Below are 22,085 nucleotides of genomic sequence, written 5' to 3' on the forward strand. Positions count from 1 at the left end.
AGCATCTTCACAAGGTCCTTTGCCGTTGTTCTGGGATTGATTTGCACTTTTCGCACCAAACTACATTCATCTCTAGGAGACAGAATGCGTCTCCTTCCTGAGCGGTATGATGGCTGTGTGGTCCCATGGTGTTTATACTTGCATACTTTGTACAGATGAACGTGGTACCTTCTGCCATTTGGAAATTGCTCTCAAGGATGAACCAGACTTGTGGAGGTCCAAAAATTTTTTTCTGAGGTCTTGCCTGATTTCTTCTGATTTTCCCATGATGTCAAGCAAAGAGGCACTGCATTTGAAGGTAGGCCTTAAAATACATCACAGGTAAACCTCCAATTCAGTACACCTCCTATCAGAATTTAATTGGCTAATTGTCTAAAGTCTTGAAATCATTTTATGGAACTTTCCAAGCTGCTTAAAAGTACAGTTAACTTAGTTTATATGAACTTCTGACCCACTGGAATTGTGATATAGTCAATTAAAAGTGAAACAATCTGTCTGTAAACAATTGTTGGAAAAATGAGTCGAGTCATGTACAAAGTAGATTTCATAAATGACTTGCCAAAACTATAGTTTGCTAATATGAAATCTGTTGAATGGTTAAAAAAAAAATTGTTTTGATGATTCAACCTAAGTGTATGTATATATACATACAATTTAATGTTGAACTGATGCTTACGGTGTTATAATTGGATTACCCAGAGAATTCTTGAATTAAATTCAAGATTAAAATTCAATGCCTTTTTGACCTAATCATTTGAAGTGAAAATACATTTGACCAGAAAAAGCAAAGAAAAAGCAAAGGAGACCGTGTTTGTTGGCCTAAAACCCTACATGCTTTATTTCAATTCTAGGTTTTGCTGAGCGCAAAAGGCCGACAAGAATACACACATTGCCTACGCGCACAAGGGCCCCACACACACACCCACTGTATCACACACAAACACACGTGCCCACACACAGACAAGCGGGGCTGTGTGCAAACAGGCATTAAATTATCAGAAATGAGCCAATCACTGCGCAAATAGAAAATGTATATGATATAGTAAGAAAACAAAAGCAGTAAAATATCATAGTTTACAATAATTTTTCACATTCAAAGGCTTTACATATTCAATACATACACAGCAAGGCCCTGGAACATGACTTCAATCCAAATATGCTTTCATATATTAGAATTTAAATAACACGGAGAAGTCAGGGCAGAACGGAGCAGCCCAATAACCTTATTTAAGAATAAAAATACAAAACCTGGATCCTAGAGTCGCCTCTATACTCACCTCCCATTTCAATATTACATCAACTGTACATCACAGTCATCTGTTACCAATCAGGAAGACACACACATACGCGCACACATTCTCACTCAGTCTGTCAGTCGCACTCATGCCCACGGATTTCCTGTTAAAAATGGCCATATGAGAGAGAGAAGCCAAACAGACACTCACAGGCTGCCCCTCCATCAAAAGCCTCCAGTCAGCAATGCATATGGTCACATTGCAAGCAATTAAAGGGATAGTTCACCCAAAAATGACAACTGTCATTCACTCACCCTCATGTTGTTCCAAACATATTTTCTTTCTTTTGGGGAATGCAAAATGAGACATAAAGCAGAATGTAAGCCTTGAATGGTGACTAACATTCTGCCTAACATCTCCTTTTATGTTCCACAGATGAAAGTCAGTCATATGGAGTTAGAGCAACATGAGGGTGAGTAAATTATGGCAGAATTTTCATTTTGGGGTGAACTTTCCCTTTTAAAGGAAAACAGCGAAACAGGAACATCAGTCTTGCTTTTAGCTCTGGGCCGGGGAGAATTACCCTCTCAAACCACATTACTCATGTGGTTTCTGTGGTGATTGTTGAGGTGTGGTGGTGGTGACATCTCCTGATGTGTTTTTTTTTAAAGATTTATTCAGAATACAAACATGCTAAGGGATACCTCAGAGACATTCAACACCACATCCTCCAATCAGAATTCAGCAAGACCAGCTACTGTAGCCAATAAGGGTAAAAAGGACCCGCCTTAACTCTAAACACAGACGAAAGCAACACACACTCCACCGGAGAGAAGTGTTTAGGTATTTCAAGGTTAGGGGTTGAGTGTGTGTGAATGTGTTGCGTAAGAATGAAAGTGTACATGTGTTTTGTTAAAATCGGGTGGGAATTGCACGACTCAAAAGTGTTCATTACTTGCATCGCTTAAAAACTGATGGAAAGACTTGTATAGTCATCTAACTATGTGAGTAAGGTTTTCTTTAGGCTGTCTATGCATTGCTAGCCAACATAACATGCAGACCTCGCTGCTTTTGGTTGTGAAGGCTCCACACTCGATGCGTGAAAACTGAATCCGAACGGAGAAAGTGCCAGGGAGCGATACATGAAGAGACAGAAAGATAATATATAGCTGGAGAGGCGTCTCTACAGGGGCGTGTCCCTGCTCTGTGATTGGTTGGAGGACTGTGGGAGTGTGGCCATAAGGTGGAGCTGTAGTCCTATAGGCTGGGGCTCTGATGTTTGTGGTAGATCTTCCTCCAGACTTCCTGGATTTTCTTGCACCATTTATCAGCATTGCCACTTGGGTCCATTAGATAGTACGTCCGGTTTGGCTACAGTGGAAAAAAAAATATCAGTCATTAAACATCTTTCTTGTAATCTAAATTATTATTTTAGTTAGGGGTGGCCAATATACTGTTAGAAATGTGTCAACTGTTTAGCCAACTGTATTCTGAATTCTTCATGCTTTAGAGAATGTCAATATCCTATACTGGCAAACTTTTAGCCATTTTGGGATACTGCCTTGCGTGTAGCGTTTATTTTTATTTTTACGGAAACTCACAATGCAAGTTATGTGTATTATGACTAACGAGTAACTTAGTTCAAGTTAACCTTTTTATTAGCTTCATTGTCTGTGCAGATGCAAGTTGTAATATTAGATATATATTGTGGATTTAGTGATTAATCTCACGTACCCGTATAAATAGGATGCGTTTGAGTGAGGTTATTACCAGTTTTAAAGCGGTTCACATTGCCGGTGTTTAGCGCATTCAACTCACAGCTCAAGCAGGGAAATCCCACACATACTGGATTGAATCCATATCCAACATCATCTTCTATAAAGAGATAAATCTCTAGATGTTTCTTCTTCAGTTGAACTGTAAATATCTTGCAGTATTTTTTTCTCTCATTATATTTTCGTCAACAGTATGCATTGATAAAATTGTCAGGATGCATCTTTTTCGCCTCTTATTCGTTATACTAGAAAAAAGGCTTTTGTCAGCGATTACATTGAAACAGAATGCACGTTCCAAAAAATGGTTGCTCTACAAAAAATTATGGATCCGAGTTGTACAATTTCAATCATGGTCTGTTTTTATCTGTCATGTTACTTTTATTTACTTATTTTTGCATGTAAACTTGGGAGAGAAGCCATAAAAAGACTGAAAACTGATATGCTAGTTTTATTTCATGCCTCCTTAATGGTTTTTCTTCCTAGTGTTTTTAATCGGACAAAATGACTGTCAGCATTTGAAATTATACGTCAACTTTATTAAAAGCTTCTGTGGAATTAACCCTGCTCTAAGCACCGCTCCTCAGTTATTACCATCAAGCCTTCATACCTGCCACCAAGGAGAGAGAAGTGAACACACTGATTACATTTCTTCAGAAATTATAAAGCTACACCTTTATTTTATTTTTTTGGATTTTTCCCCCTTTTCTCCCAGTTTTGGAATGCCCAATTCCCAATGTGCTTTTTTTAAGTCCTTGTGGTCGCGTAGTGATTCGCCTCAGTCCGGGTGGCGGAGGACGAATCCCAGCTGCCTCCGCGTCTGAGACCGTCAACCCACGCATCTTATCACGTGGCTTGTTGAGTGCGTTGCCACGGAGACATAGCGCGTGTGGAGGCTTCACGCCATCCACCGCGGCAACCACACTCAACTCGCCACGCGCCCCACCGAGAACAAACCACATTAAAGTGATCACGAGGAGGTTACCCCATGTGACTCTATCCTCCCTAGCAAATGGGCCAATTTGGTTGCTTAGGCGACCTGGCTGGAGTCACTCAGCATGCCCTGGGTTTCGATCTAGCGAACTCCAGGTGTGGTAGCCAGCGTGTTTTACCACTGAGCTACCCAGGCCCCAAGCAACACCTTTATTAATAGTGGCGTTACATATAGTTTATAGTCACCAGAAATATTTCCAGTACATACTGGAATGCTTAAATCAAAAACAATGTGTGACGTAAGGGTAAATTTGCATCAGAATCATAGCAAATACTTCTAATATTTCACTAAAGCCTAATTTCTTTTGCTTGTATTGAAAAACATGTCAAGGAGGTAAAATAGATATCATTTTTAATCACTTTTTTTTTTTTCAGATCAAGTAATTTCATTATCATGTACATGCCTGTTCAAATAAAATAAAATAAAAAGTTTTTCAAATGTGTGAAATGTCCATTACTTTACACATTAGGTCTATTTCACCTAAATAAGGAACGTTCATTATTATTTTTTTCAGGGATTTTTTTTAATCACTTTTCCATAAGTGTATTTTGTGATCAAAATAATCATGGACCAGAAAATTAAAGAGTATCGCAATATAAAGTTTTGCTTAAAATCACCCACCCATAATTTTTTATGTTTATTTTAATGCTCTCAAAATATAAGATGATGAAGAAGTCTGGAGGAACTGATCAACAGGTTTGAGCGATATAAACAGTGGTTACCGTGTGAACAAAGAAAGTTTTGAAGTTCTTTGCTTCAGGCCGCAATTCAAGTGACCATGGGATCTCTCCTTTCAGAACTTTATTGACGGGGTCCACATAGTACAGATGAGGGCCCTCAGTCAGTAGCAACTGTCTCCTCCGCGCAAACAGACCCTGAACACACAAACACAGTGTTAAACACCAAACTAGCATCTTACATTTTCGGAAGAAAATTTTACTATTACTCATACTTTCACAGACTGTCACGTTCCTCAAGTCTCTATGATATTCTGGTCTCTAGATGTGGCTCAGGTCCCTCCAAGTCTATGAGATTTTTACACCCCCTTTATTCACGTAATCAGACACCTCTCCTCAACAATCATTCATGTTCGTAGCACAAAGAAAGTTTAATATTTATTTACAACTAAGGATGCATATATATGATATGTAAAATTCTGGACATATTTTGTCACACCTTATTTTGTCTTCAGATCATGGTTTTACTTAAGAATTAAGCTTTAAAATGTAAAAAGAGGTACAAAAGGTTTTTTTTACTCTTCTAACATATAAATTTCTACTGGACATGGAGTGGATCAGTTGAACACATAACAGGCCAACATTTTAAAGAGAGATAAATAGCCACAATAAAAGATAAATAGAAGATAAACATATTTAAAAAGATACAAAAAATGTAACTAAATATGATGACATGATGATTGATAAGAAAAATGGATATTTTGTACTTCTAAAACATTTTTGCACTTCTGGTTTTGCAGTTCAAAACAACAGAACTCACATTGTACACATAAGACTGTATAAGATAGAATATTACACATTCATATTATGCATATGTTGGGCAATTCCATGGAAATCCCAACCAACCAAATCATGGGAAAATAAAAAGATTTAACCAAAGAAACAAAACCCCCTTTTAAATTCTGTATTATAGTGGTATAATGGATAATGCCGTCCAGACCGCTACAGCGTGCCGCTCGCTCACACAGCACTGACTAAAGCGATGAATGCAGACTATATTTTGAAACATAGCCTTTTAAGGTTTAGTAATCGCGCAACACCATATTGCAATTTCAATCTTAATTCAATCAATCATGCAGAATAAAATGGATATTATACTGTGAAGAGGAGGGGGCGTGGCCGGGCCATGATGACGCATGCCTGGTGCTGATTTGAATAATCAGTGGGAGAGAGATAAAGGGGGCCGGAGACGCCAGTTCGAGAGAGAGAGAGAGACGCACGAAGCTATGTGTCTATGTCTTTGTTTGATTTGCATTTTATGTTATGTTTGAGTTCAGTTTGTTATTAAAGTTTTATGTTGACTGTTCAGCTGGTTCCCACCTCCTCCTTGTCCACCTCCTCGTTACACTGGTGCCGAAACCCGGGAAGGAGGAGGGATGCACTGTCGTCGAGTCCTCGCCGCTGCCGTCCGCCAGGTGGAGGAGCCATTGCCGTCCGCCAGGGGTCAGAGCTGCTTTCCGTCAGGAGGAACCACTGCCATCCGCCATGAAGCGGAGGAGCCGTTGCCGTCCGCCATGAAGCGGAGGAGCCGTTGCCGTCCGCCATGAAGCGGAGGACTCGCGGCCGTCCGCCATGAAGCGGAGGACTCGCGGCTGTCGTCCGCCAGGGAGTGGAGGAGTGGCTGTCGTCCGCCAGGGAGTGGAGGAGCGGCTGAGGACCAGGCAACAGCATGTTCTGGGCCCGGCGAGCCACTTTTTCTCTCTCTCCTCTCTCTTTCATTCTTTCTCTCTCCCCTCTACCTCTTCTCTCTCAGTTTCCCAGGAGGCGGGGAAGGCTGGCCAGAGGAAGGACAGCCGAAAGGGCAACACCTCCCCTCCAGGAAGGGGATGGGGGGAGTAAGTCAGGCCAGAGGTCTCCCTGGCCTGAATCTGGTTGTGGAAGAGCGTGACGAGAAGGGGGGCATGGCCAGGCCGTGATGACGCACACCTGGCACTGAGTTGAATAATCAGCGGGAGAGAGATAAGAAGGGTCAGAGACGCCAGTTCGAGAGAGAGAGCCGCACGAAGCTGTATGTGCGTTTTGTTCGATTTGCATTTTATGTTATGTTTGAGTTCATATTGTTATTGAAGTTTTACGTTGACTGTTCAGCAGGTTCCCGCCGCCTCCTTTCCCATCTTAAGAACCTACATATACCAACGTCTAAAAGTCAAAGTCTGCTGGTTTCAAAGCATTTTGGATGGTGTCCCTCATGATGTAGCCTATAGGTAAGTGCCACTTTCACAACTGTCACGTCCGTTTATGGCGGCTTTTCCACATTAACGTGAAAGAATAAAAATTAAATTTTACATGTTCTTAGGAGTACCAACCCTTCTACATATTCTGGCTATTATTATTTCTGTATTGTGCATTTTAATTCACATAGTTTTTACAAAGTGTGTTACTAATTAATTATAAATAAACCATCGAGATTTCATATCAGCGTTTTCATGCTTATAACCGATATTGCTGATGGTTTTAATTTGGCCAATAATTGGCCAAAACATATTGGCAGCAGATACATTGGTGCATCCCTATTTACAACATATGAGCAATAGTAATAGTGATACTTACTTCAGCACCACTAAATAAGTGGTCTAAAAGAGATAAACATAAAAAATAAAAAATAAATCACAAAAAAATCAATAGAGACTCACTTTGCGTTTGTCCACTGGGCCCATTTTTAGGATGAGGTTATTCTCCACAAACTGGTGCCTGTTAAAAATCAAGACACAGAACATACTTACAGAAGGCATGCATGGAAAGTAAGTCAAATGAGAAAATGAAAGTGTGTGAGTGTGTACGTACCATGGGTTAGCCGCACACTGCTTGTCCAATAGAATGCGTTTCTCCTCTTCGCTGTACTGCATGTCAAGCTCCATGCTATTACTGTCAAGCTCATGAATATGTATAAACTGATCCACACTAGGGGAGGGGTTATATGTAGGATGACTCATCTCTCCTGTAAAGGGAACTAAAGGGGTGGGGCCAGGTTGTGCCACTTGCATACAGCTGAACTGGCTCAACAGATCATCATACTGAAAAAGAAATAAAATGTATTCATAAACTCAATTTGATCAGTGCTTGCCTCTGCAAAACTCACCTCTACCAGGGTGTGTCATGCAGTTGCTAGGAACCTATATACAGGCCCAGGTCAAAAGATCCCACGGCAGACAAAATAGTGTTTGTACAGAAAAAAAAAATACTCACGTTTCCATAGCAATCCTCATCATCTTCGGACATGGCTGGCAGATACGCTGTTAATTTGGGTGGAGTCTGCAAATGTACAGCATCCCAGCCAACTGACTCAAAGAAAGGATGGGACTTCAGTGGTCCATATCCGCCCATCTCCTCACAGCCAATCCGCTTGCACGGATCCAATGACTGTGAAAAAAAGACCCCGGTTAATACACAGATCCACACATATACATCAACACAAAAACATCTATGATAAAATAAAGCTGACCAGAAGTTGTTTCACAAGATCCTTAGCTTTGGGGAAAAATTTCTCAGGAAACTCGTACTCCAGTTTTATAATCTTCTGGAATATTAGATACTCATTCCTGTGATGGATTGAAAGAAAACAATGTTAGTTCAGTACCTGGAGGCTTATATTCTTTCACAAAGACAAGGCAGATGCATTCTCAAAGTAAATTTACCCAGCTCTGAATGGTGGTAATCCAGCAACAAGCTGGTAGATGATGCAGCCTAATGCCCAGAGATCCGAACTACGGCAGGAAATAAGATGGTTAGACCAAATACACACACAAAAAACAACAACTAACATACTCATTATTGCACAGCCACAAACCTCTTTAAAGTGCATCAAAAGCCACTGATGCAGCTAAACCCTGAAATAAAACCTTGTTCTTGCCATTTAAAAGATTTTAAGATGTTTTGGTGTTATTTTTTCTGCATGAAAGGAATAGTTCACCCAAAAATGAAAATTCTCTCATCATTTACTCACCCTCATGCCATCCCAGATGTGTAAGACTTTCTTTCTGCTGAACAACGATTTTTAGAAGAATATCTCAGCTCTGTAGGTCCATATAATGCAAATGAATGGTGAAAATTTTAAAGCTCCAAAAAGCACTTAAAGGCAGCATAAAAGAAATCCATACGACTCCAGTGGTCTATTTCAATGATCTATATCTTCAGAAGCGATATAATAGATGTATGAGAAACAGATCAATATTTAAGTCCTTTACTATAAATTATTCTCCCTGCCCAGTAGGTGGCGATATGCACGAAGAATGCGAATTGCCAAAAACAAAATGTAAAAGTGAACATTTACAGTAAAAAAAAAAAAAAAAAAGGCTTAAATATTGATATGTTTCTCACACAGTTATCATATCACTTCTGAAGATATGGATCTTTTTATGCTGCCTTTGTACATTTTGGAGCTTCGAAACTTCGGTCACCATTCACTTGCATTGTATGGGCCTATAGAGCTAAACTATTCTTCTAGAAATCTTTGTTTGTGTTCAGCAGAAGAAACAAAGTCATACAAATCTGGGACGGCAACAGAGTGAGTAAATGATGATAGAATTTAAATTTTTGGGTGAACAATCCCAAGCAAAGAAGATGAATCACTAACAAACAGCAACTAAACCTCAGTGAATCAGTTATTTCATTACCTATGAAAGCAATACAACAACACACATGAACTATTCATTAGCAGTGTTTACCTCTTGCAGGCAGATTTCTCAGTCAGTAATTCAGGAGAGACGTACTGAGCCGTACCAACAAATGAGTTTGCTCTTGCTGCAGGGGAAACATCAAAATGATAATTTTACTTAAAGCACTACAATGACATGATATTGTGCGTTTCTGTAGCTGGGTTTCCATCCACGTATTTTTATGTGCATTTTGGGATATCACATGAAAACTGCTGGATGGAAACACCAAGATGCAAATAAATTCTCCAAAATGTGCATACGCTCGCTTGAGGTGGATAAATTTTTTATTCGATAAGAAGAAATGTGCATAAACTATGATGGAAACCAATTTACCGATTAAACTCCTATTGAATTTATTAGGAATACAAGATGCGCATAAAATAAGTAATGTGTCTGAATAACTCGTTCGTAACTGGACTAACTAGCGCACCAATCATCGCATCTGTATGTTGCTCTGGTCATCCTGAAATAACGGTGTCTAGAAAATATAAAGCCTGCATAGAGTTTGCAGAGCAAATATGTCGAATACAAACTTGAAATAAGTCGAAGAGGTTTATTTTCACATATATTTCTTATATATATATATATATATATATATACACACGCACGGCAAAGACATAAGGATGGAGGAACGCACACACATAGTGCTCCCAGAGCTGTGTGACACGCTGTTGCTCCCAGACATGAGACAAGTTCTTTAGAGTGTTTTTTCTGCTTGCTCTAACCTGCAAGTATTTTATTATTAAGAAAGTCATGACAATTTCTCCAGAAATGGCAATTCTGAACACATGTGATGAAAAAGCAGCTTCATTCACACGTTTTTGCGATATTATGGTTTTTCGCATAAATTATATTCACAACTTGGATGGAAACATAGCTAGTGTTTACAGTAAGAGGACGGTTGTCATGCTGTGTGTGTGTTTTACCCTGTTTACTGTCAGAGGACAGTTGTTTTGCCGTGCCAAAGTCTGTTATTTGAATGTGCATCTCTTCACTGAGTAGAATATTCTCTGGCTTCAGATCTCTGTAATGAAATCACAATAACACTATTAAAGTCACCATGAAATCAAAATGAAAGTTTTGCTGCTTTTAGTCTATATTTATTCCCTTTAAGGTTATCAATATGCTGGTGTACATCCAAATGCTGACACAATTCGTTTTCAGAAGATATAAGCATTTAAAATCAGCAATCTCTCTCTTCCGGCTTGACAGACCAAGGCACAGTCATGATGACACAAATGGCATGAGAATCTTTGTCCAATCAAATGCTTTCTAGAACGAGAACACTCCCTCCCCCTAGCGTGTCTGGCTGTGTTCTAACTGTTGCTGATCATGCCTTCGCAGGGTACTACGAAATGAGCACAATCCATGCTGTAGGGTCAATCCTAAACAGATTTTACGATAAGAATCGCTTAAAAATTAGTTTTGACTTACCATTATCACCTTTCAGCCTTCTGAAGCTCTCACAGTGGAGAGTAATTGTCTTCGTACAGAATAGGGCATAGGAATGATGACTTCTAAATAAGACACACTGACGCCGAAGCTGGATGAAAGGAAACTCGCTGGAGTTTATTCCTATTTTTCTGCAGACTGACGTTTCTTGGATATACCACTCGAGTAAGTGTTCTTTCTGATTAAGCGTATTGTGATTCAAAATGTGGACAAATTAGCTTTTACTTGCTTGTTTTACATTCATCCTTTCTGCAGCCTTTGACACAGTCAACCATCAGATATTACTCTCTACCCTTTCCTCGCTGGGCATCACAGGAACTGTGCTTGACTGGTTTAATTCCTATCTCTCAGGTAGGTCCTTCAAGGTAGCCTGGAGAGGTGAGGTATCCAAGCCACATCAGCTACTTACTGGGGTACCACAGGGATCAGTGCTTGGGCCACTTCTCTTCTCTATATATACAACATCACTGGGACCCATCATTCAAGCACATGGTTTCTCTTACCACTGTTACGCTGATGACACGCAACTCTACTTGTCTTTCCAGCCCAATGACACCACAGTGACTGCTTGAATTTCTGCCTGCCTGGCAGACATCTCAGCCTGGATGAAGGAGCACCACCTGCAACTCAACCCAGCCAAGACTGAACTCCTTGTCTTTCCAGCCAACCCTGCTGTTGAACACAACATCACCGTGCAGCTGGGTGCAACTACAGTAACGCCTTCCAAATCGGTCAGAAATCTAGGGGTAACCATCGACAACAGACTAAATTTCACAGACCACATCTCAAAGACCGCAAGATCATGTAGATTTACACTCTACAATATCAGGAAGATAAGACCCTTCCTCTCTGAATATGCCACACAACTGCTTGTTCAGTCACTTGTCATAACTAGACTGGACTACTGTAACGCTCTCATTGCAGGCCTCCCTGCATGTGCAACTAGACCCCTGCAAATGATCCAGAATGCAGCAGCATGTCTGGTCTTTAATGAACCACTCCTTGTCTCTCTCCACTGGCTACCGGTTGATGCACGTATCAAATTCAAGGCTCTGATGCTGGCATACAGAACAGTTACTGGGTCTGCACCAGCATACCTAAAATCATTTATGCAGAGCTACGCGCCCACTAGAAGCCTGCAGTCGGCTAAGGAACGTCGCTTTGTTGTACCAACACAAAGAGGCACCAAAACACTTTCCCGGACATTCAGCTTCATCATACCACGTTGGTGGAACGACCTTCCCAACTCCATCCATGAAGCTGACTCACTCTCTGTCTTCAAAAATGACTAAAACACATCTTTTCCATGAGCACTTAACCAGTCATTAGAAAAAAAAAATAAAATAAATAAATAAATTCTGTTGCACTTTATTCTATTTTGAATACTATTATGATGCTAGTGATACTTTGTAATACAGCACTTTTCATACCACTGTCTCCTAAGATGATTCGCTTATGTTTTCCTCTCTTGTAAGTCGCTTTGGATAAAAGCGTCTGCCAAATGAATAAATGTAAATGTAAATTTGTATTTGCACAACGGCTCCAGCCTTGTCCAAATGTAAACCAAGTCCCCGCCCTACATTTTTCTCGTTCGAAAAGCAGTTTCACTGGGAAATACGTCACAATACAGTAATAAAGTCAGTCACAACTTCTGTTTCATGGCGACTTTAATGTCAGACGAAAGAACACATTTCACTACAACAAACTTCACTACAGAAAATATAAAATATCGTAGGGCTGCAACTAACGATTATTTTGACAAGCAATTAATCTTACATTATTTCTACAATTAATCGGATAAATTAAATTTTATTTCCTGTATTTTATTAAAGGATTAAGGATTTGGTTTGATTTGATTTACATTACTGAATTCACGAATCTATACTCTCACAAAACTTTGAACAAAGCCTGAATCATGAAAAGTTTAAATGTATTATTACTTTCAGGACATATGCAGAATAGTTCCTTTACTTTTAAAACTTAACAAAAAATGCTCATCATTAAAGAGTACAATGATCCAGAGCATGGAGTGGGACAAAAAAAATCAACACGAGAATAGAAATGTTAATAATTCTGCCCAGCTGAAAAATACATAAATATGTTAGATACATACAGCATGCTTGTACACTGTCACTGATTATACACATTTAAGTATTTTAATATTATAGTTTTTAAAATAGTATTTTCACTGAGTACATGTTTCTAAAGTATTCTTTTCAAAAAAAATTGTATGCTTATCCAGTAAAATAATGTTTGGCATGGTATAAATTTACCAGTGAAATCAGACATTACATGTGGCATTATCAGGAGGACTTTCAAATATCAGGACCCTTAGCATTATTACACATTATTTCAGCATTACATACAGTTTAATATAGTACAATCATCTGTAAACCCTGTGCAAATTCACTCTCGCGCTGAAAAGACTTATCCCGGTGCTCACTCTATTACATGCGCTTACATGAGGAGAAAACACCTTGACTGCTGAGACTTCACTCAGACCATTGAAACTGAAATCGTGGTATGATGTTGGACAGTTTAATTAAAATGACTGCGCTCCCTTTCTCCAGTGCGATCGGTTTGATTGATGCGGATGCGCGCACTCGCTTGCTCAGTGAAGTTTAACGGAGACTCGCTTGTGGTATGAACAAACAGTTTTGTGAAATACACGGCTGATTTTGAATTCATAGCATGTTTACATATAATATTATCATGATCTATGATTTCCATTATTGATGTTATTGCAGCCCTAAAAATATGCTAGATTTATAAACTTAAAATCATTCTATTTTTGTTGGTATTAGAAAAACAGTTGACACAGACACCTTAAAGGGATAGTTCACCCAAAAAGGAAAACTGTCATCATTTACTCACCTTCATGTTGTCCTAAACCCATAGGACTTACTTTCTTCTGCTGAACACTTTTACCTTTCCATTTCAGGTTGTTTTTCACCAAAACCTAATCATATTTTTAAAATTATATTAAAATTCCTCCTTTTGTGTTCTGCTGAAGAAAGTCACATGGGTTTGGAACAACATGAGGGTGAGTAAATAATTAGATAATTTAAATTTTGGGGTGAATGATTCCTTTAAAAATAAATGTACTGACCTGTGGATGATGCCTTTCTGGTGCAAGTACTCAAGAGCACAAACTATCTCCGCAGAGTAGAACCGTGTGCAGGTCTCGTCAAACGAGCCGATTTTCCGAATGTATTTCAGCAGTTCGCCATTTTTTGCGTAGCTCAGACCAAAATCTGACAGTATGCTCAAGAAAACATTAGATGGAATGCAGGGTCAACATTAGAATGTTTATTTATAAAATGCGAAACCATTCTCAGAGGAAGTGTAATGTTAAAATGTTTCTCAGACAGGTGCGGTCGAACATGTCCTGACTCAAGAATTCCAAGTTATGAGAATATTCAGATGATGAGATGATAACATGAGATTAATTGAGAATAATGAACAAGTTCACAGCCTTTTTAACCATTGAATTTCCATGACTTTTCTAGGCATTTGTGATTCGCCAACGAATCATTCAGACCAATTTGTGAACCATTTTGGCTAAGTAACTACGAAGAACCGACTCTAATGGGGCTTTTCCACTGCACGGTATGGCTCGACTCTGCTCGCTTTTTGGGGGTTTTCCACTGTGGATAGTACCTGGTACTTTTTGTAGTACCACCTCGGTCAAGGTTTCAAGCGAGCTGAGCCGATACTAAATGTGACGTCAAAACCCTGCAGATCACTGATTGGTCAGAGAGAATCGTCACTACCAGCGTCACTGGATTTGTGACTAGGGACATCAACCCACTAGTTTTTAAGTTAGCAACAGTGATAGCAGTATCATTTGTTCAAGTGACTTTCGAATTGTAAAAAGAAATGGCTGTACGCAAAACCACGCCGTGGTTAATAAACGAGGTGCAGACGTTCCTCTTGTTAGTAGCCGAGGAGAGGATCCAATGAGAGCTGGATGGGGCAACGCAACTATGACAATCAGCCTATAATCCCACCCACATTGAGGCTGCACTAAACTGCAGTGGAAAAGCAAGCTCAGAAAAGTAAAGCGAGCAGAGTTGAGTCGAGTCGAACCGTAACGTGCAGTGGAAAAGTGCCATTAGAAACTTAGCAGTGTCATCCTACAAATAATATTGGCTCTTGAATAACACATCTCTTGTGATGTTACTCGTTTGCAAGTTGCTTTGATAAAAGCCTCTGCTAAATGATTAAATGAAAATGTAACGTGCCAGTTTGGCCAGTTAAACAACATGTTAGCCCCCCCTAGTGTCAGTTTCAAAATCTATAGAAAGCTTAAGTCAACTGATTTTGAAGATTTTCTGTCTGCAATTATTTTGAGAATAAATTATGTGTTAAAATAAATGTATATAAGCAAATATACTAGCATCATATTGGCCACCCTGCTGTGCTCTCTAGTTATTGACATTAGTCACTGGAAACCCATATTGGTCGACCACTAGGTACGAGTTTGTGTGTGTGAAGGATACAGAGCTTCTCCTCGTCCTGGAAGGTAAAGTAGAGTTTGACAAAGAACGGATGATCCAGGTGTGACATGATGTCTCTCTCTCTTTTGACATACTGCGCTTTATTCTCCTTCATTATGTGGCGCTTTTCCAGGATCTTAACTGGTTAAATACATTCACACACAAATAAACACTCTTCAGTACAGGCAATACAATATATAAAGTCAAATCTAATGCAACTAAAACATGAATCAATATAAAGCACAGACCGATGATGACATGACTTACTTGCATATTCCTTCCCCGTTGAGTGTTCTTTTGCTAAGACAACCTGCAAGTACCAAAGATGGCATAAGTTAGTGCATCAATTCACTTTCTGCAATGAAAAGTACTAGTACAGTTGGGGTAAATAAGACATACATGGCCTGGTGTTTAAATGGGTCATATCACATATGTATTTTGTATTACTTATTTATTTTTTGTTTTGAACTGCCCCGTCCTTCAATAACAGTCTCTTTCCAAAAATGTTCATTACATTCTGACAGGATCTGCGCTGAAATGTGACACACAAACTGTTAAGATCGGACTGAAACAATCTGGAATCTTGTAAAAAATAAAATTCAGACACTCGTTTCTAACGTTGAGATTCTTCAGAAGGAAATGCAGAGCAGCAGGTGCTACGCACAGGGTACCTGCAGGTTCGAAGGAATTAAATTTAAGACTTTAGAGGCCAAATAAAGTCAAAACTCGTTAGTTACTTAAAAAATGTCCGTTTAAAGTTGATGTATTGAAAATGTTAATAGATTAAATTATGAAAGAGAACTCTGCTGCATAATTAGTTATGATGTATACTGAAACAGATTATATACAATTATTAAATATAGATAATATAGGGGGCCTTGGTAGCTCAGCGAGTATTGACGCTGACTACCACCCCTGGAGTCATGAGTTCGAATCCAGGGCGTGCTGAGTGACTCCAGCCAGGTCTCCTAAGCAACCAAATTGGCCCGGTTGCTAGAGAGGGTAGAGTCACATAGGAGTAACCTCCTCGTGGTCGCTATAATGTGGTTCCTGCTCTCAGTGGGGCGCGTGGTGAGTTGTGCGTGGATGCCGCGGAGAATAGCGTGAAGCCTCCACACATGCTATGTCTCCGTGGTAACGCGCTCAACAAGTCACGTGATAAGATGTGTGGACTGATGGTTTCAGATGCGGAGGCAACTGAGATTCGTCCTCCACCACCCGGATTGAAGCTATGCCACCTTGAGAACTTAGTGCATTGGGAAACAGGGCATTCCAAATTGGAAAGAAAAAGGGAGAAAATACATATATATATATATATATATATATTATTAATATTTGTATAATTATATTATTGTTTTGCATATTATTACAAAAGAAAATTAATTGACTGGTTCAGATGGCAAAGGAAATACCTGTATATGTCAGATGGAGCTCTAGAGAGATGGAGATGAGAGATGTAACAGATGTAACTCTGCAGCTGAGTAGTTCTTTTATTTTACAATTCTTGTGAAAGGTGATGTAAAATAAAGAAGTGCCGCGATTTGAAAGGTGTCAAAAGCCAACCTCGCACGCTTGCAAATTGCAACATTGACAGCTTCGTATAAGCAGGAGCAATAGTGTTAGCGCATCGCTCACTTACAGACACACAGAATAACGGCATTTGCGTTTCAGATTAACAGGTTTATACATGTGTAACATCATAAGTTCAGTAAAAATGCACTTCCCTGCATGCGCTCACACTAAACTCAAGCGTCAGCTGCTAAATGATGGATGCAAGAGAGAGAGAGATATGATTTTGATTCTTGCGTTTTAAGCATCTCCTCTATTCACGCTCCAAAATTTAAGATATCAGGAAACGAAACTGAATACTTCTTGTAATTTAAGACTTTTTATGGCCTTACATTTTAATAAGTAAATTTAAGACTTTTTTTTTTTTTTTTCCTTTTTCCTCCCAATTTGGAATGCCTAATTCCCACTGCTTGGTGGGTCCTCATGGTGGTGCAGTTGCTCACCTCAATCCGGGTGGCGGAGGACAAATCTCAGTTGCCTCCGCTTCTGAGACCGTCAATCCGCGCATCTTATCGCGTGGCTCGCTATGCATGACACCGGACACTCAAAGCACGGGAGGCTCATGCTATTCTCCGCCATCCAAGCACAACTTACCACGCGCCCCATTGAGAGTGAGAACCACTAATCACGACCACATGGAGGTTACCCCATGTGACTCTACTCTCCCTAGCAACCAGGCCAATTTGGTTGCTTAGGAGACCTGGCTGGAGTCACTCAGCACACCCTGGATTCGAACTTGCGACTCCAGGGGTGGTAGTCAGCGTCAATACTCACTTAGCTACCCAGGCTCCAAATTTAAGACTTTTTAAGGACCCGCGGGCACCCTGTATGCAGACAGGGACAGCTGAAGACTTAATGAAACTTTTAAGTTCAAAAAGTTACAGCATGTTTTTATTGTACTTTAAGCTTTTTCTCTCAAAACTGGCCCATTTTTACCTGGTGTTAAAATGCATTTCAGGTGGTCCAATCACAAGTGGTCAGCGCTACATACAGGTGGAAACGGAGTACAAAACGTTTTGTGATCAGATTACTGAAACCACATATGGAGGTAGTCAAAAACGCATGTGATCACATTGCATTTGACGTGTGAAGCGCAATCAATCCCGAATGTGTCCTAGACAACAGCGAAGCACCACCCCTCACTTGTCAATCAGGTGCGCTTAAACAAGTTTAAACTTTGCCGGTAACGAGCAGCTTTAAAAGGAAATAACCATCCGTTCTACAAAAATTTTTTTTTAAAGTGAATAGCACGAATTTGTCATTTATGTCTTTTTTTGCATTTTATTATCATGCAGTAACACACTGATGTATGTAGTCATGAACTCAGAGACCCTCCCCTCCAAATTCGAGCAAAAGTGGTCATAGGAGACGCATTTGAGACGCATAATACCAGGTGGAAACAGAAATACGTATAGTTTGTAAGTATAGTAAGTCTTACGGTTGAAAAGGAGCCTTCTCCCAGTATTTTGCCAAATCGGAAATCCTCGGGTCTCTTCTTGCGAGGCTGGGTGGGCTGAGGGGTCGGGGCCGGTCCCTCCATGCTGTTGCCGTGGAGACGGGGCGCGTCCTGCTGGCCTCTTACCATGGATGGACAGGAGATGAGAACAGAGGAGTGGAGGGATGCAACATCATACTAGTGAGAAAGAAAGAGAGAGATGTACTTAGTACAACTCACGTTTCCAGATCAATGCTCATTCCTCAAACATGCTTCTGATGTAATGACGGTATGCATCATGTCATGGCGCTAACTTCATGACAACAGGTGTTAAGGTGTTGATTACATCATTCTGAGTTGAAAGCATAATTAAAACAGACTCAAAAAACAAAAACAAAATCACTTTTGCCTGGTTTACATATTAACACTAGTTATTAATGTTTACACGTAATAGGCTTGAGGTGTCATCCTGATGGTTAAAAATTAGTTTATGAACAAAACAGGATCCAAATGCTGTTCTCACAATACATAACTGCATTAAAATCACATTAATTTGAGACACCGCTTAAAGGGTAAGTTCACCTAAAAATTCTGTTGTCATTTACTCACCCCCATGTTGTTCCAAACCTGTATGAATTTATTTCTTCCATGGAACACAAATGGAAAATACAATGTAACCATTCAGTTTCAGTTTGAGTGGAAAAAACAATGTAATGAAAGTAAATGGCGACTGAGGCTGTCAGTCCCTAACAATCTGCCTAAAATCTCCATTTGCATTCCAAGGAAGAGAAAAAGTCATATGGGTTTTCTTTTTTTGGGTGAACTTTCCCTTTAAGTTGTAATGGACACATCATTGTGAAATTCTTGCAAAAGGAAACCATACAGACTACAAATCATAATACAATCAACTTTTACAACCAACTTAGTTTGTCACTCTTTTACTCCCACACCCCATCAGAATATAATCACTAGTTTACTGTAACTGCACAACATTATTCATAATCACCATTCCTACAATATTCAGCTTCAAAACACCACTATAAAAACTACATGTGTTACACATGAGGAATGTCAACAAGAACTTTAGACAGATTTGCACCTATTACAAAGTTAACAACAGGCCTTTTTTCAACTCAGCATCTGTTGCATTGTACAATTTTATTTATACAACTCAAAACAGCTCAGTAGAAAGCAAATAAAAAATTAAAGATAAACAACAAGACCAAAAAAAAAAGAAAAAAACCCAGGCAGTTACATTTGCTGGATCAAAGCCAAACTGACTTTCATAACATCTTTTTATAAAATGTACCAACAACATAATCTGTGCCAGGGCTGAGAAATCACCAATCAACTTTATAAGGGTTTACTTTTGTCTAGAGGCTGACCGATATATCGGTTCTGCCGATTAATCAATGCCGATAGTTGCTTTTTGGAACTATCGGTTATCAGCAAAAATCTACGCAGATAGTTTTTTCATCATTTCAAAATAAGAGTCCCCAGTGTTTTGGGCTTGTTAATACTCAAATGTCCTGTATTATGCACCAAATCTTCATTTTTTTCTGGTTATTACTGGGAATTTGTTTGAACGAATAACTGCCGCTGAGAATTTATTCATTTTGAACTCTTTGTCTTTACCCGCCATATTAAAGCAAGAATAATAAATGTTTTTAACATTCTATAAATTGATTTTAAAAACTATTGGCTGATTAATCTGTTATCGGCCTATCACCTTAGTTATCAGTATCGGCAAAATCCACTATCGGTCGACCTCTACTTTTGTCCTAGTGATTTATATGACATAATGGACGCAGACATTCTGATAACTACTGCCTGTCAGAAGCACCTGGAAGGTAAAACCTCAAAATGTCCCAAGCCACCTTCATAGGCCTCAACTCTGAGTTAATCTGAGGGGAAATAATACCCTCAAACAAGTCAATAATAATACATGGAAGTTAATAACCATCTTTATACAAACAATAACCATCTAAATAATTAAATTGTTCTTAACTATGATTTAGAAAAAATGATAAACTACAAGCAAACAGAAGCGACTAGCAGCACTAGTAACTGACTCCGAGGTCAAATAGAGTCATGGTCAGTTTTAAGAACATGTCCTGAATGTTATTTAAATTACATGAATTAATAGCTAGGAATATAAATAATTAGCGTACACTGAAACCAAGTTTAAGACGGCCAGTATCAAAACCCAGTGTCGTGAGTTAGCGTTCAGGCTAACGCCTAAGAAAACAAGCAACTTCATTTGTTGACAGTACGAGCTCGCGGTGCTAACAAATAACAATATCAACATTTATCATCGATACTCCTTTGAAAACATCAACATCGAGCCTAACCATTCATTCAGAAATCCCTGTGCGAAACAAGTTAAGAAACAAAAGTTGACACTTCCTGGTTAATTGACTTGCGCTTGTTTTGGGGACTAGTGGGTTAGCAATGCTAACCGCTAAGCTAACGGCTAAAGCTAATAGCGGGTCTCGCGCCACCAGCAGCAGGAAAAAAACGCGTTAACAAGCAGCGCGCGCAACGCGGCACAAAGCGGCTTCGAGCGCGCGCTGCCGATACTCTGCGGTACTCACGATCTGACTCGTGGCTCTTGCCATGGAAGTTTCCGCGGGTAATTTATTAGGGATTAAATAATTGTGGAGACTGGCGTCATGTCCGCCCTCTCTGCGCCTTCATTTCACGGCTGTGTGACGTCACGCCGCAACAACATTACTGCAGTCGAGAGCGGAAAAATGGACGAGCACTACCGCGCGCCACCACATGGTGAATCCCCAAAAACACAAGTGTATCAAGTGTATCTGTCTTTTATTTATTTATTTATTTATTTATTTTTTTATAAATTTAAAAAATATAAAACAATTCAACACGTTTTCAGACATTGACACAAACAGTACATATACAAATTAAAACACAACAGAAAATAAATCAAAACAAAACTAAAGGGCATCACAAACATATATTAAATTCATTTGTGCGTCAATAAAAATAAAAAATAAAAAACCTCACACTCGGGACCTTAATGGACAAAAATGTCCGCGTCAAATAACCGCCATAAAAATATAATATATTTAAATTATTTTCCACTTTCACCGAATTTTTAACCAACATCAGTCCTGATCATAACTACCAAATATTCATTCATTTTCAGGATTTTAACTCTTTAAATACCAGTTTGTTTACATAATGACACTATTGTTTTTACACACACACACACACACACACACACACACACACACACACACACACACACACACACACACATTTCTCAATACACATGTACAAAACACACTCTGACATCCACACCAACACACCCACACAATTTTAGCTGCATCATTTATTCAGCTGGCCTGCAGTGCTTTATAATACAATAAACAGAAAATAGGAAAAAAGCATGTATTTGCTCCATAGGCTAAACATGAGAAAAATGGCGCCATCTGGTGGGAAATATAAAAAAAATTACATTTTGAAGCCAGTGCTCCGGAATGAAAGCATAATATTATAGAATTCATGATTTTATGCTTTAATGGCACTGGGATCAAATATTGCAGTTTTAATGGGTTTCAATGGGGACATTTTTGTCCTGAAGGTCCTGAGTGTAACTATTTTGAGTACACAGTGTATTATAGATGTATTATAGATGTATTATGAGGTTGAAGTATCAGAATTCCCCAAAAAATACACACCTCGGGCAAAATGTATGCCGTTGTCATTAACAG

General features: G+C 39.3%; 1 protein-coding gene across 1 annotated transcript; it reads right to left on the reverse strand.

Annotated features, from left to right (window-relative positions):
* Positions 1-812: 812 nt before the first annotated feature.
* Positions 813-21,061, reverse strand: LOC127434374 (3-phosphoinositide-dependent protein kinase 1-like). The gene is made up of 14 exons (XM_051687064.1): positions 20,943-21,061; positions 18,352-18,546; positions 15,612-15,654; positions 15,348-15,485; positions 13,955-14,099; positions 10,320-10,417; positions 9,403-9,478; positions 8,374-8,442; positions 8,181-8,277; positions 7,925-8,098; positions 7,523-7,752; positions 7,372-7,429; positions 4,724-4,876; positions 813-2,606 (listed from the first exon to the last, which is right to left on the reverse strand). Exons 1-14 carry the CDS (start codon positions 20,964-20,966, stop codon positions 2,493-2,495), a joined length of 1,614 nt encoding a protein of 537 aa, XP_051543024.1. The 5' UTR covers positions 20,967-21,061; the 3' UTR covers positions 813-2,492.
* Between the last annotated feature and the right edge of the window lie 1,024 nt (positions 21,062-22,085).

This window comes from Myxocyprinus asiaticus, chromosome 44 (assembly GCF_019703515.2).
Source record: "Myxocyprinus asiaticus isolate MX2 ecotype Aquarium Trade chromosome 44, UBuf_Myxa_2, whole genome shotgun sequence".
Taxonomy (NCBI): Eukaryota; Metazoa; Chordata; class Actinopteri; order Cypriniformes; family Catostomidae; genus Myxocyprinus; species Myxocyprinus asiaticus.